Source organism: Malus sylvestris, chromosome 9, assembly GCF_916048215.2.
Source record: "Malus sylvestris chromosome 9, drMalSylv7.2, whole genome shotgun sequence".
Taxonomy (NCBI): Eukaryota; Viridiplantae; Streptophyta; class Magnoliopsida; order Rosales; family Rosaceae; genus Malus; species Malus sylvestris.
Window position 1 is genome coordinate 18,211,954 of NC_062268.1, and position 15,433 is coordinate 18,227,386.

Here is a 15,433-nt window from a genome sequence, read left to right on the forward strand (position 1 = left end):
GATCTTTCAAATATGAGCACACTAATCAATGAATTTGGATCATTAAAATTTGATCAAACGGCGGTAGTCCTATAAAAGTTATAATAATTGTAGCCGTTTAATCAAATTTCAATGACTCAAATTCATTAATTAGTGGACTCAGTTTTGAAGAATCCGAATAGGATCCGACTCCCATGCAAAGAAGCACGTGATAATATCATATATCAGCCGTTGGATCGTCATGATTATAGGTCTGGAGGGAAGGACAAAACAACCTACACGCTGCACGAAATATTCATATACACTCGATGATGATGGAGTATTGGCTTAAGCAAACGTAGGAAGGAAAAGGATTATTCAGTCAAAGACCGGCTCAAGAACCCAAACTACCCTCCAAGGACGTTAATGATGTTTTTATTTTTCTGGTAGTAAAGCTACATTTAACGTTTAATTATATTTTTATTTGTGGTATCTTTTTAATAATGATAACATCCGTCAACGTATATAAATTTTATTTTTATTAAAAAATTAGTACAATCAGGGCCGGCCCAGGCCCAGTGCAGGCAGGGCAACCGTTCAGGGCCCAAAAAAATTAGGGGCACCAAAATTATTAGGGTGATATATTTATATATGTTTTTATAAGAGTATAAATTTATAAAATTTGATTCAAAGACACAGAAATTTAACTAGAAGTGGTGGTTTGTCATTTGAAAATAATAAGGAGTCTTGGGTTCAAAACACCATGTGTGCTTATTTACTTTCCTTTTTTACAAATTTCTTTTTATAAGAGTATAAATTTAGAAAATTTGGTTAAAGGATCAAGAAGTTTAATTAGAAACAATGATTTTTGTTGTTTAAAATTAACAAGAGGTCATAAGTTCGAAATGCTATGTGCATGTTTATTCTTTTCAATTTTTACAAGTTTTTGTTTGGTTGGTAATTTATTTTTAGTTACTATCTAGTAGCTATGTGGGTTGTTATTTTTAAATATTCTTTTTAATTCAAGTCTAATCTTCAACAAAGAATAATACGTAGACCAAATTTGCAAATTATATGATATGTCATCAAAATGTTTAATTTAGTGCCCATTCATTAATAATAAACATCATTATTTTTTAGTCCCATATTGACAAGGTTAGTAAATAAGAAAAAAACACCTCACGATTTATTAAAAAACACATTCAAAGTTCAGATGGAAAACAAAACTCATCATCTATCTACTTGTAAGCCCGAAATATTTTTGTTTCCCTCTCTCAATACAAAATTAATTAGTCTTTCTGTGTTTCTAAATTATTGAGTTTGAAGTATTTTTCTAAGTATAATTTTTTCGATGTCTTATGTGTGAAAATAAATAATTTTCTTATATGAAGTTAGGGCACTTTTTTTTACGTCGCTCTGGGCCTCAAAAATCTCTGGACCGGCCCTGAGTACAATTAATAGTATTTGTAGTAGAATAGTATTTTTGTTTTTCTTAATCAACTTTTTACCATTTGAGCTCGTGGGGCCCATCATATCAAATCACATGATAAACCATGATGCAATCAATCAAAACCCATCAATCAGATGAAACCCCTAATCATTTCTGATAAGAAATTTTGAAAAATTTCACGGTGGTCTACACTACAAACACAAATAGCATAGCCTTTCCTTGTTTTATAAATTTTAAATTAAATAAATAGCATAGCAGTGGATAGCCTTTTCCCCCTCCCTTTCACTTACAGAATTAGCAAAGGTTCTCACATGATAACATTACAAATCATATACTTAGATTTATTAACAATATATAGTAGAAAGTCAAGCGTAAATTATTTTTATTGATATTATATTATTAAATCGTGATAATTGTGAATTCGTTAAATAAATTTAGGATAAAAGAACATATCATTATCAAACTTATTAAATTAGGCTATGCTACAAGCCTAAGATAGAGAGAATCAAACATTGATTTGTAATCTTCTCAGAAGCTAAGTTTTTGGTGGGAAAATAAAATGGAGGTTTCAAATCAATTCAAATAAGATTTCCAATTTTCTTGCATGGATTATAATGTGGCCGCTGCTTCTTGCCTCGCCTAGCTATTATGAATTTAGCAACGGTTGAAACCGAGATGTTTTTGTCCATTTCTTTTATCTGTCTAGTGCCTATGCATTACAAACAAACAAACAGAGAGAGGTGCTTTTTGTCCCTTTTGTAATCATAGTAAATTCCTTTTTTATCCAATACATTTGATGGCATGTTGGTTAAACTCTCACATATGTTTTTGGTAAGGTCAATCAGTTAATGGTTTTTGCAATCGTACTGTTCAGTGTTTGACTGGTACAAGCGGTGGGAAATGAGACTCAAATGCAAGACAATAAATGCAGTGGTAATTGTAGTAAAGGTATAATTGTCGATTTGTCTTCCAAACTTGTATAGAGCGATTAATTTCTTTCTTGAGCTTAATTTTAGTTGATTCTTCTCCAAATTTTTATAATTAGTCAATTTCTCTTTGAACTTTAACCTTAGCCAATTACCCCCTTAAACATTTATAAATAGCCATTTTCCCCCTTCACGCTAGATTTTAGAATATTTCTTCCAATTTTCCATCCATTTTGATCACGCAGACGACACATGACAACTGTATGGGGGCAAAAAGAATGGAAAATTGGATGGATAAAAATTGGATGAAATTTTTTAAAACCTAACACTAAGGGGGTGAATTGGCTATTTATAAAATTTTAGGAGAGTAATCGGCTAAAGTTAAAGTTCATTGGGAAATTGGCCAATTATAAAGTTCAGAGGGAACCGCTAAAATTAATGTTTAGGAGGCAAAACGAAAAATACCTCCTGTAATAAATTGTTTTTTGCCACTTTAGGCCTGGTTATTACAAGTGACATTGGAAAATGGAGACTTTAACGGAAGAACTTGAAGGATGACAAATGATGCTGGAGAGGGGAGACTCGAACACAATACCTCAGATAAAGTCATAAGCGTGAGATTCGATTTTTAACCATTTTCGTTTAAATGCAAGCAATACTAAGGAGGCAACACTCAAAACAAGACCCTTATTAACCACTTTAGCTTTGGGAGCAATCACTTTGGTACCTCTGTGATCATTGAATTGCAAACAAAACATTTGGATTATCAGAAAATAACATGTAGAACCTCTTTCCATTTCATTGACTCATAACTCAAAGGCACAATTGGAAAGAAAGAAACTTGAGGAAAATAAAAAACAAAAGAATTTACACAAGAACTCTTTGTTCTACTTCTACCCTACTCATCGATGCTAAATTGAAAAATAAGGCGTGGAGAAGTTGTTCTCCTCTCTCCAATCTGGTTTTTTTTTTTTTTTTTTTTTTGGCGGTAGGTCTCGGGTTCGAGACTTGGGAGCAGCCTCTCCATAAATGGGGGTAAGGCTAGCCGACATTCACATCTTCCAGACCCTGCGTAAAGCAGGAGCCTTGTGCACTGGGTACGACCTTTAACCATCTGCTATGCAGATTTCTCAATCATTCGAGACTTCTTCTTCTTCTTCTTCTTCTTCTTCTTCTTGGACTTGATTGCACGATCGATGCATTCGAATGCTGCTGATGCTGTTTCTGGCTGACATCATTTCGTTAAGCGAAAGCCTCTTCTTAGGCCCTGGTTCCGGCCTTTGCTTCGGGGCGCTGTGGGATCTCGACTTGGCATTAAATGACTGAGTGCTTGACATGTAGTTTGGGAAGTTTGAGTAAGGCCGAAAGAAGCTGTCTCCACAAACACTTTGAGATGGTGTGCCAGGAGCATTAGAACGAAAAGAGGTGGCAAACCGCGGAGTGTTATGGGCAGTCAAGAACTTGCATTCATCACCATTGAAGTACCATTCAAAATCTTGAGGTTTCTGGCTATCAGGTATAGAGATACGAGTTGGCATTGGACAGGGCAGCGGTGAGGAGATTGTTTGGTAATGCAGGTCTTCGCCACGATCAGATAATATGGTGTTGAATCTACGAGACCTGGATCTCGGCTTGAATGTGTCAATTTCCACAATTTTCGGGCTTTCATCAAAGCTATCAACCGAAGTTTCATAAGTTGCAGATAGCCTCCTGCTATAAAATTCACTTCTTGCATCTTCAAATCTTTCCTGTAATACATTAACGAATCAACCACATAAGTAAGAAGCCAAAAAAAAAAAAGTTAAATGGTGATTCAATTTGGTGAAATTAAAGACTTACAACACACTTCCGGGCATTGATTTCGGGCAGGAACCTATTCTCTTTATTGAAAGAACGACGCGCACGCTGGTATCGGACAGTAGTCTGTGCTCTCAAAAGAGCTTGCATACTGTAAAGAGTAGCAGCAGCCCGTTTCCGGACAAGAAATCCTCTAACAAGAGCCTGCAACTTAACCAGTCCTCTAAGAGCACGGTGCGCCTTCCTCGCCTGAAATCAAATTCGATTCAAGATTCAACACAACAATGCGCATAAATAATCATTTCACAGAAAAGGCAAGAAAATCGATATCATAACAACAAATGGGGTACATAAGATGAAAAACCAGGCCGAAAAATCATTACCAGAAATAGCAAGAAAACCGAAATCGTTAACACAAATGGGAGGCAGACATTAAAATCATTATCCCGTTTTAAAAACAAGATTTCAAATTTCAAACACTTCACATTCGGATATACACAATGATCAAGGAAGAACAAATGTTGGCCGTTCGATTGACACGCGGAAACAAATTTTTCTACTGTTCCATAGGATTTCGAAGCAATTCTGACAAGCTCTTGGGAGCAGACGCAAACGTAAGATAACAAACGTAAACGCAAATCTAGCAGTTCCATTGACTGAGGAAGCAGATGTTTCTACTCTACTGTTCCATTAGGATTTTGGAAAACGATTTCACAACATCCTGGGAGCAGACACAAAAGTAAAAATTAAGAAAACTACTTCCACAAAACCAACCGAAGCATACATTAAAATTTGTTAACTTTTCACGTAACCAACATTCTCAAAGAAAAAGCAAACATACCAAATAGCCTCTGAAAACTGTTTGAATCTTCATTGCAGCCCATCTCTCTCTTTTCCCAAACATGATCCCGCCTCCACCGCCATGGCCGCCTTGACTTGTCAACCTCACAACAGCCACAGCCGCCTGTGCGGCAGCCACGGCGGCATCAGCAGCGGCTGCGGTGGCCGCAGCCACTGCAATTGCGTGCTTGTTCTGCTCCTTCTCGGACTCGGCAAGAAAGGATCTGAGCCAGGCAGAGTCAGCAGGGACAGGAACATTCGGCGGACGATTGGTGGTAGTGTCTTTCCCTGACTTGGCAAAGCTCCACCTTTTCTTCTCCTTCCGGTCGCTGGACACGGTGCTGGTGTTGTCGACGTGGTGTTTCTCTCTCTTCATCCCCAGCAAGCCCTTTAACCATTTTGTAGCTCTCCCCATGTTTTTTGCTATCTCACTTTCTCTCTCTAGAATCTGAAGTTGAAAGTTGGAGAGAGAATGTTAAAAGGAGGCAGGGGTTAAGTCAAAAGGATCCAGATGTAGTTTATGAAGAAGCAAACACCTACAACGCACCAAATGTAGAGAGAGAAAATGAGGAGAGAGAAACAAGTGAGAGTGAAGAAAGAAAGTCAGAGAGAGAGGGAATGTTGAGTTTAAAGAGCAAAGTGGTGAGTTGTGCACCTAGGCTAACCCCATTTTTAGTGTCTAGAATTTGGATGAGAGAGAAAGTAGAGGAGTGAGAAAGTTTTGAAAAAAAACTAAAATCCAAAAACAAAGGTGGGTGTGTGTGAGCAAAGAGAGCAGAAAGGGTTCTGCAAAATCTTTACAGGTTGCAAGCAGAGAAGTGTGGAGCAAAAGATTAACAAACAAAATGCATCAGAGAAATGCTAAGGAAAAGATTAACAAACAAAACACTTGAGTTAAAGATTAAACATTGGATTTTTTATTTTAATTTTCTTTGTGAATTCTGACAGCTCCTCGTGAAGAACTGTATTACAAGACAAAATCCGTCGCAGAATGATGCAGATATTCAAAAACAAATTTTATAACCAAAAAAAACAAAGTTTCAAAAACTCAAAAACTTCACGTAAACAAAACAAGAATTTACAAACTCTCACTCACCTCCTTAAAATCTTTAAATTCAAAAAAAGCGCCGGGTTTTACAGTCCCCCCGCACTTTGTCCTCTGACTATTCTTGGCAAAACTACAACGACAAAAGACAATACCACCACCCCCTCCACCGCTTCTCTCTCTCTCTCTCTCTCTCTCTCTCTCTCCACACTGCTTTCTCTATATAAATTTCAACTTTCTGGTGCAACGTGTACTCTGGATGAAAGATACCCACTGACAATCCCGTGAACCGCTTCCAATTTGTTTTAAAAAGCCTCTCCCTTCTTCTCTTTCAAAACCCTTTTGGGTAATAATAGTACGCTTCTCTCTCACTCCTCCCTCTCTCTCTCTAAAAAGAACAATACCTTTTGCTATCTTCAGCAACTGCAAGCCCCTGACCCTTCTATAATTAAAGCCATAATTTTCTCTGATCTCTCTCTCCTCTCTCTCTATCTCCCTCTCTCTCTCTCTCTAGAAGTAGACTCAGACTGTGTGGAAGTACTAGAGAACTATAGAGGAGGACTATAAAAAGAGCTGTAAAAACAGAGCAGGCATTAAAAGCCCGCTTACCCACCAAAAAATACTTCTTTTTATAGCTTCTCTTTTGCCCCCCAAGGACCAGTACTACAGACGAGTGAAAGAGAAAGAAGAACCCAAAAAGCCTGAGACTTCGCCTTCCTTCTTGGGTTGGAAGCGTTTCCGTATCTTTTTTTCCCCAGTGATTCCCTCTCTCTCCTCTCTCTCTCTCTCTCTCTCTCTCTCTCTCTCTAGGATTGTTTACTGAGTCCTCTCTGGCATTCTTTCTGCATCACAATCTCTGAAACAGAGCTCTCTGGCATTTCCCAAATCAGCCCATATCAAGCAGATCTGAATCCATTTGGTGGGTGCAGGCATTGCTTATTAAGTTAGTGGGGAGAGAAACAGAGAGAAGGGGACGGGGCAATCTTGGGATTTGAAAATCCATAAATGTTGGGTTTTTGAATTTTTATTTTTTTTCTTCTGATATTTGGGATATACCAAGTTAGAGTCCGTGTTAAAAATGGCACTCTGCCATTGACTATTTGAAAATAAAAGGGTTTTCTTTTTATGTTTTATATTAATTTTTCCTTCAAAAAAATGTTACTGAATGCAGATCCCTTCTTCTTCTTCTCTGCAATCTGGTGTGATGAGTGCTGTCACAGAGTTTTAATTTTTCGTATTATACGCTGTCACATGATGGATAAGGAACCTGAAAATAGTATGGATCTTACTTATTCTTGTTCATTGTTTGGCCAAAATCCAGTACATAATTAAATACATAACGTTTAACAATAATATTTTGGCATTAATTCAAATTAAATTTCAAAGATTTGAGTGAGATCATAGGTAGAATTTGAAGAGAATGGATTGTGTATGGACGCATCTAGAATTAAAAAAAAAAGGATTGTGCATTTCCTCCGCTTTACATGTTACGACTCGTTCTTAAAGTAAATCATGCCCCCGAAGTTATGAATTTACAAACATGCCTCTAAAGTGTTAAGTGTAAATCTTACGTGGACATCTAAGCTTATTGCTTATGATGTATATTTTCTTGTGTTATTTGAATAGCATATGAACACATGAGCATAAACTGAATGTATAAGATCACTTCCAGTGTTGGAAGGCCCCCCAGGGCAACTGCCTATTAAATCCCCTCCAATAAATCGTACCTGCCTTTAATGAATAGTAATTGCCTTTTACATTTCTACCCCTAAACTAAATAGCCATGACAATAGTCAATAAAATATTACTATTATTTATTTTATAAAATAATAAAAAATAATTTTATTTGTAATTTCGGATACGATTTTTTATCGGTCTCGTTGCGCCACATGTCATTAAGTAAGAAATTACAACTCAAAGTATTTGAGAAAATATAAAATTGTGGTGTAAGGTGGAAGATAATGATAAAATATTTATAGAAAAATTAAATCAATTTAGTTTTTAATTTTAAAAAAAATTCTGATTTTTTATTAATTTTATTAAATTATTATTATTTTTTTTTACATTTTTATTAATTTTTTAACGTGGCTGACGTCAGCCTTGCATCAACGCGCCCTTAGGCGCTCGAGCCTTGGATTCATCCTTCCCCTCTCACACGGGCCTTCCTTTAGCCCAATTGCTCACATGGGCTAGAGAAAGGAAGGGAGGGGATTGTGTTGAATTAGTCCCTTGTCCACATGGCTTCAACTCCAGTGGAGCTACTCTAACGAACAAGTTACACACATTTCAAGGCGAGAGGAAATTTATGGCTTGTTTGGAAGTGCTTTTAAAATGACTGAAAGTACATTTGATGAAAATATTTTTGAAAACAATAATTTAGTAAAAATCCAAGTAGATCTTAGAAAAACAGTTTAAGTGCTTCCTGCAAGAAGCATATACTTGATGCTTCTTCCAAAAAGCACTTTAAGTGCTTTTGGAATTCAAAATTAATTTCACCAAAAGCACTTTCAGTTATTTTAAAAGCACTTCCAAATGAGCCCTTAGTAATTTTGCACCCTCGAGTATTAGTTGTTAGAATCTTCCAAATTGCAATTGGATTTTATTTTAATGTTTCTGTTTAGGGTTAGTGCTGTATTGACTAGGGGTGGGCAAACGGGTACAAGAACCGTGGGTCGGGGCGGGTAATGGCAGTTCGGGGCGGGTATGGGCTGGTTCATAATTTTAAAAAGGAGAAACAGGGCAGGCCTTTGTGATTTTCGGTTCGGGCCGGTTCCTGGAGTATAGGAACCACGGGTACCTGGACCGGCCCGTTTGTAATTAAAATGAACGGACCAGATTGATGAATAAGCTACCATATGTAATTTGAACCGTCAGTTTTAGTTTTATACCCTAAGTTCTCTATCTCTTTCTCATCTCATCTCGACTCTCAGTCTCAGTCTCAGTCTCAGACTCTCTCTCAGTCCTTCCTCGACATTGACAATTCCCTTCCCTCGACTCCAATCATCCTCCCCCTCACCAACCGTCGATTCTCCTGGGCGAACACAACGGCACCACCACCCATCATCCTCTTCGACAACATCCTAGAGAACCCAGGGGCCAGGCCATCACCCTTGCCGTCGATTCTCTCCTCTTTGACAACAACCCCATCACCGTCGTAGAGGACACTAGTACCAGCCATCATCCCTCTAAAATTTAGGTAATTCTGAATTAGGGTTTTGTTATTAATTTGAAATTTTGAATTTTGGGTGTAGGGATTTTAGGGTTTTTGAACTAGGTTACCGGAGTTAATTTTGCAGTAGATTGATGATTGTCTATCAGGTAAACAAAGTTCCCAAAAAGAATCAGACATGCTTAGGTGGTTCATGATTAGATTTCAGTATCAACAGATTAATATATACATAGCCAACATTTGATATTCACTATTCATGCATATCCCGAAAAATATAAATGTCTTTGGAAGTTTGGTTGCTTTTAAGTTTAAACATGAAGGTGATATAGCTGAACCCTAAAATATCATGTCAAAACTCACCTAAAAAACAAACATATTCTTTTTGTAATTTGCTACATGACCAGATGTTTCCCAAAGTTGCATATTGTACATGTTTGGTGATATAACCTACCAAAGAAATGCAAATTAGGTGAAAATTATTCAAGATTAATAGAATGATGTAAAAACAGAACATTAAATGTCACCTCTTTATAGCCTCATTCTCTGTATTGATTCCTTATGAACTCCATTAGTTTGTTATAAATCTGGGTCCCATTAGGGAGGAAGAACCAACTTCCTGGACTGAATTTGACAAGAAGAAATAATCAAATGGAAATCATGGGGAATCTTGATCTATTATACAATGAAGAAGTATTAGCTCCATCCATACCTAAGTGGGTGACAAAAAAAGAGCTCCTGCTTTGTACCTAACAATCTATGGTCATACATTTTTGTTTCTTCTAGCTTCTGGATGTTTATCTATTGGTATTCGAGGAATACTTTAGGTTTTCTAAATTTCCAATCTGTTAATTTGGTAGTCCTACAATCTTGTCATTCCTGGATCAGAAGCAGACCAGAATATTTTGTTTACTTTGTGAAGCTGCTACTAGCATTTCTGTTAATAATACCTATATTTCCCAAATATCATTTATCATACTCTTTTATTGTAAATTTCCTAGATGGTTTAGACTCTAGAGTAACTCATGCATTTTTATCGTTTCTCTCTTGCAGCTATCTAGAAAAAAGTAATATTGTTATTTTGGATGTTCGACAATGTAATATTGTTATTTTGGATGTTGAATGTCTAGAGTAACTCATACATTTTTAGATGTTGGACGATGTAATATTGTTATTTTGGATGTATTGTTAATCTATGAACTTTAATGTTGAACTTTGTATTTAGATTGGATGTGAATAATGATGAATTTGTGCAAAATCTGCATAAATGCTATTTGTGACTCTGTGCAGTTTGCAATTTGTGCAAATCTATGCAGTTTGCAATTTGTACAATTTTTTTTTTATTTTTTTTTTCAAACAAAAAAAAAGAAGGGACCCATGGACCCGGCCCGAACCAGCCCGTTTCAACCGGGCCGGGTAATGTTCGGTTCTTATATTAGAAAATGTAATCCCGGCCCGGCCCAGCCCGTTTCCTTTGAACCCAGGTCCGATCCAGTCCCTTCAAAATTGGGCCCGGCCCGTGCCCAGCCCTAGTATTGGCAGTGTCCCCTTGTAAAATTTTATGGATTTTTATGAATTTTAATAGATTTATAAATCTATGGATTTTTATGGAGTTTAATTGATTTGTAGAGATTCTATGTAAAATTTTGATTCAATTCCCTCGAAATCTCATCGGAAGAGGTGAGATTTGTAGATGCTTCAAATACACTGCGAAATCTCTCCAATTCCCTCTAATTCCTCAACTTTATCAAATTCTTTAAAATCAAATTCTAATTGAATACACCTGGAATGTTATAAACTTCTTTAAAATCCTAATTGAATACACCCAGATTTTTAAGGATTTTAATAAACTATCTTAGAATCTCAATTCAATACACATTGAATTTCAGAAAATTGCTTAAAATTTTGATTGAATACCTCTAAATTCATTAAAAGAATTAAAATCTCTCAAAATCTCATTTGAATACACCCCCCTAAGCCTAACCGCCCACTAATTTCCCAACACTCTTTCTCTCGCACCACTTTCTCCCCCCAACTATCTCATTCTCTCTCGACACTCTCCCTCACTCGATTAAAACCCTGATCGATATGGTCGATGAAGACCACAACCATCTCCGACGAATTTCAAACCACCAACATCGCCATTAAAATCTCTTTTTCCCCCTGAACTCATTTCTAACGTCAGTTTGGAGAAAAACGAACCCTAAATGTTGATTCGATGAGCTATGACATGGAGCTACTTTGCCGGTGAGTTTTGCCCTTTTCCCAAAAAGGTAAGGCCAAAGCCACCATCAATCTCTTCCTCGTATTGAGTAGATGAAGTTTCATTTATTGCATGTGTGAAATGGTTGAGATTTGATGCAGATCAAAGAAGATTGTCCTTAGAGTTTTTCCAACGAGTTGCAGAGTAATTCGACAAAGATTTCGGCCAAATCTTGTCGATTTGGACGATATTGACACCACCAATCGACTCCCCTATCTTAGACCCAACTTCGAGCTTTGCATGCTCGAATCTGCCTCGATATGTCAAAACCCAAAACTTTGATTTCGGGCTGAGACTTTAGGCCATTTTCAAGGCACTTTTAGCCACTTTTCAAACTGCTAATAGGTAAAATCTCATTCATCGTTGTCTAAGCTTCATTTTGGCATATTGTACGTGACAAACTGTTGAGAAATGATCTTGTTTTGACTCTATGATGAATCCGGTGAAAAACGCAGAATCCGGCAAATTTCTAATCAACGGACTCCGGCGCATATTGGCTCTAGAGATCGACGAGAGTAAAAAGAAGACAGAATATTCTGTAACAATGTCAGCATATTCTGTCAATAGTGATGGAATATTCCTAATGGCATCAAGATATTTTGCTGTGTAGAAGTATATTTTGTCTATATTTTGTCCCCCCCTGAATATTCCTTTATGCTAACAGAATATTCTGTTTGGTGATCTCAAGCTAAAAGATTTCAATCACCGTCGGTAGAAATATTCCACCTCCACCTTAGCTGCATGTTAGAGTGTGCATGTGCATGATTCCTTTTTTAAACACTTTTTAACTCCTGAATCGAGCAAACAAATGGAACTTTTGAGTTTTAACTTTTTCCTTGGTTGTTGTTTAAATTAATAATTTGAATTGTGATTTCTCATATAGGTTAGGGACGTAGCCACCTTGTCATTGACCCTTGTGACATTTTAATGATTCTCATACCCATTTGGTGAAGTAGTCAGTTGCCACGATCATCATGCCTTTGCCCCTAGTAGTGGGCGGCATTGGCCTTACCAAGTCGATTGCCCACTGCATGAACGGCCAATGACTCGTCTGTGAGTGTAGTTCGCTGGCAGATAGTGCTGGTACCGACTTGTAAAGTTGGTAGCGGACGCACTTTTGTACTAACTCCTTAGCATCTTGATGCATAATAGGCCAGTAATATCCTGTGTTAAAAGCATTTTGTGCTAAGGTTAAGCCTCTGGAGTGATTTCCACAAATGGCTTCATGAATTGAACTTAGAATCTTTCAGTCGTCGGGATGCGCTAGGCAGTGTAGTTGTGGTCCAGTGTAGGATCTTCGAACAAGAATATTGTTCCACATGTAGTGGAGTGCTACCTTTGTTTAGAGCTTTCTAAACTCCAATCTTTCCATTAGGAGTGTGTCATTAACCAGGTTATCTATAATGGGATATTACCAGTTTGGAGTTTTACGAACCTGTGACAAGATGTTGGTTCCGCCTCTATGCTTGCCTTGTTTAGATATTCCACATAAATAGAACGTTCATGTGGGCGTTGTCTACCCGCGGAACTCGAGTGAGGGTGTAAGTCTGAAATGTCTTAAGTTTCTTTCGTACCTTCTCTAGGTATTGCGCCATCTTCGGATGTTTTGCCGTGTTCCCCAGTAGTCTGGGGGGTGATTAGTTGGGAATAAAAATAAATTGCTAGCTTTTCACTGCCAAGTCTTTCCCATTCGAAGGCATATTAGTATGGTTTCGTACTCTGCTTTATTGTTGGATGCTTTGAAGCGTATAATGGTTGCCTGCTCGAGCATTGAACCGTCTGGGATAACAAGGACCACACCTGCTCCCGAGCCATTGAAGTTGGATGCGTCATCGACGTGCAAATGCCAAAAGTCTCCATCGGGTGAAGCAGTCGTGGTTAAGGAGTGGTCGGTTGCTTCTAGGGCGTCGTTGGTTAGCTCTGTTGTGTCACCTAGGCTAGGCGTGAATTCTGCTGTAAAGTCTGTTATGGCTTAAGCCTTTATCATTATGTGGGGTCAGAAAATTAAGCTGTATTGGCCAAGTTCCAACGTTGATTTCATTACTCGTTGGGAAGCATTTGGACCATGTAGGATTGATCATGGAGGATACCGAGTCATGACAATGACTGTATGAGCTTGAAAATATAGTCTGAGCTTCCGAGCCACAACAACTAACGTCAAAATTAATTTCTCGATCTTCAGATATCTGGTTTTCGCATTGAGAAGAGCTTTAGAAGTGTAGAATTCCGGCAGTTGGACCCCGAGCTCTTCTTGTATAAGGGTAGAGCTCACCGCTACTTCCGAGACTACCAAGTAAATGTATAAGTCCTCCACTGCTTCTGGCTTAATGCGAGATACTTATTCAGATCTTGGAAAGTTATTTTGTACTCATCATCTCATTTGTCTCGTTGTGTCATCTGGATTGCTTTGGAAAAAAAAACTTGCATCGATTTGCTCGGATTTACTTAGGATGTGCTTCGATTCCTGGTTAGGCTACTAGGTACCCTAAGAATCTGCCTTAAAATACTCTGAATGTGCATTTGGTAGGATTGAGCTTCATCCTGTACTTTCTAAGGATGTTGAAAGTTTCTGCCAAGTTGCTGATGTGGTATGATCGCTGCTTGCCCTTCACCATGATGTCTTTGACGTAGACCTCCATGATTACTCTAATTTGCTTCTTAAACATCATGTTTATCGGTCGTTGGTAAGTGGCTCATGCGTTCTTGAGGCCAAAAGGTATGATCTTATAGCAATAGGTGCCTCGCTTGATTAAGAAAGTGATTTTCTCCTTGTCGGGCCTGTGCATGGTTATTTGATTGTAGCTGGAGTACGCATCCAAGAAACTGAGCAGCTAGTTCCAGGAACTTGAATCTACTAGTAGATCGATCTGGGGAACTAGATAAGGATCCTTTAAGCATTCTTTATTGATGTTAGTGTAGTCTACGCAAACGCTCAATTTGCCATTCTTTTTCTTCATTGCTAGCACGATGTTGGCAAGCCATGCTAAGTGTACTACCTCTTATATGAATTTGGCCTTCAATAGCTTATCGATTTCTGTTTCGCTGATCGTCACTCTTTCGGGTACGAAATGTCTTCTCTTTTGGATGACTAGTTTGGCAGTGGGGTCAATGTGCAGCTTGTGACAAGCTATATTGGGGTCGATGCCAAGCATGTCAGAAGGTGACTATACGAAGATGTCACGATTTTCCTTAAGGAAAATCGTGAGTTCTTCCTTTTCTTTCGAGCTCAAATGTGAGCCGATTCTAGCAGTCTTTTCTAGTTGCTGGGGATCAAGAATGATGTGCTCAGCATCCTTTTTAGGCTTTAATCCCCATCTCATCTGTTGGCACTTTGATTTGGACATTATCTTTTTTATCTGTGTGCTGTAATTGCTATTTGGTAACTTCATCATCTTTTTAGACCTCGGTAGCCTCTACATGGCTAAAGGTTTTCTTTTTTACTCATTCAGTACTTGGACATGGCATCGTCGAGATGTGGCTTAGTCAGACTTGATTTATCTGATTCTTCCTCCCAGGATGCGAAATCGGATTTTTTGATACTTGACGAAGGTTACAACATTCAACTTTATCAGCCAAGGTCACCCTAAAATCCCATTGTTGCGAGACGGGTCACTTACTATCTTGAACATCTGCTTTGAGACAACTGGCGGTGTTCTCATGTCAAGTGTAATGTTGCCAATACCAGTCGAGATATGTCCGTTGAATCTGGTGAGTATCTCCGCTTGGTGTATGATTGTGCTTTTCAAGCCCATCTTCTGAATTACTGAAAGCTGAAGTAGGTTGACCGAACTTCTGTTGTCAACATTATTTTGTTGACTATAGCATAGGCTAGTTGGATAGATATCACTAGTATGTCGTCGTGTAGGATGTCGATCCTACTTGATGAAACCAACGATGGGTCCAGGCTGGGTGTTGACTACTTGGACCTGTGAGACTAGTATAGCCGACCGAATCTTCTTTTCTTGGAGTTCGTAGTGGCCCTTAAGTG

General features: G+C 38.0%; 1 protein-coding gene across 2 annotated transcripts; it reads right to left on the reverse strand.

The window, feature by feature from the left end:
• Positions 1-3,097: 3,097 nt before the first annotated feature.
• On the reverse strand, positions 3,098-7,175 carry LOC126634301 (protein IQ-domain 26-like). 2 transcript variants are annotated; one of them, XM_050304797.1, is made up of 4 exons: positions 6,068-7,175; positions 4,973-5,419; positions 4,174-4,380; positions 3,098-4,082 (listed from the first exon to the last, which is right to left on the reverse strand). In XM_050304797.1, exons 2-4 carry the CDS (start codon positions 5,384-5,386, stop codon positions 3,465-3,467), a joined length of 1,239 nt encoding a protein of 412 aa, XP_050160754.1. In that variant the 5' UTR covers positions 5,387-5,419; positions 6,068-7,175; the 3' UTR covers positions 3,098-3,464. The 2 variants fall into 2 exon arrangements, with proteins under 2 accessions (XP_050160754.1, XP_050160755.1); XM_050304798.1 differs by lacking the exon at positions 6,068-7,175 and adding an exon at positions 5,519-6,049.
• Between the last annotated feature and the right edge of the window lie 8,258 nt (positions 7,176-15,433).

Bases quoted from the DNA above. Each gene is read 5' to 3' on its own strand.
- LOC126634301 (XM_050304797.1), bottom strand. From the start codon at position 5,386: ATGGGGAGAGCTACAAAATGGTTAAAGGGCTTGCTGGGGATGAAGAGA. The intron at 4,381-4,972 runs GTATGTTTGCTT...ATTTGATTTCAG, and splicing joins CAGTTTTCAGAGGCTATTTG to GCGAGGAAGGCGCACCGTGC. The intron at 4,083-4,173 runs GTAAGTCTTTAA...AATGTATTACAG, and splicing joins TCAATGCCCGGAAGTGTGTT to GAAAGATTTGAAGATGCAAG.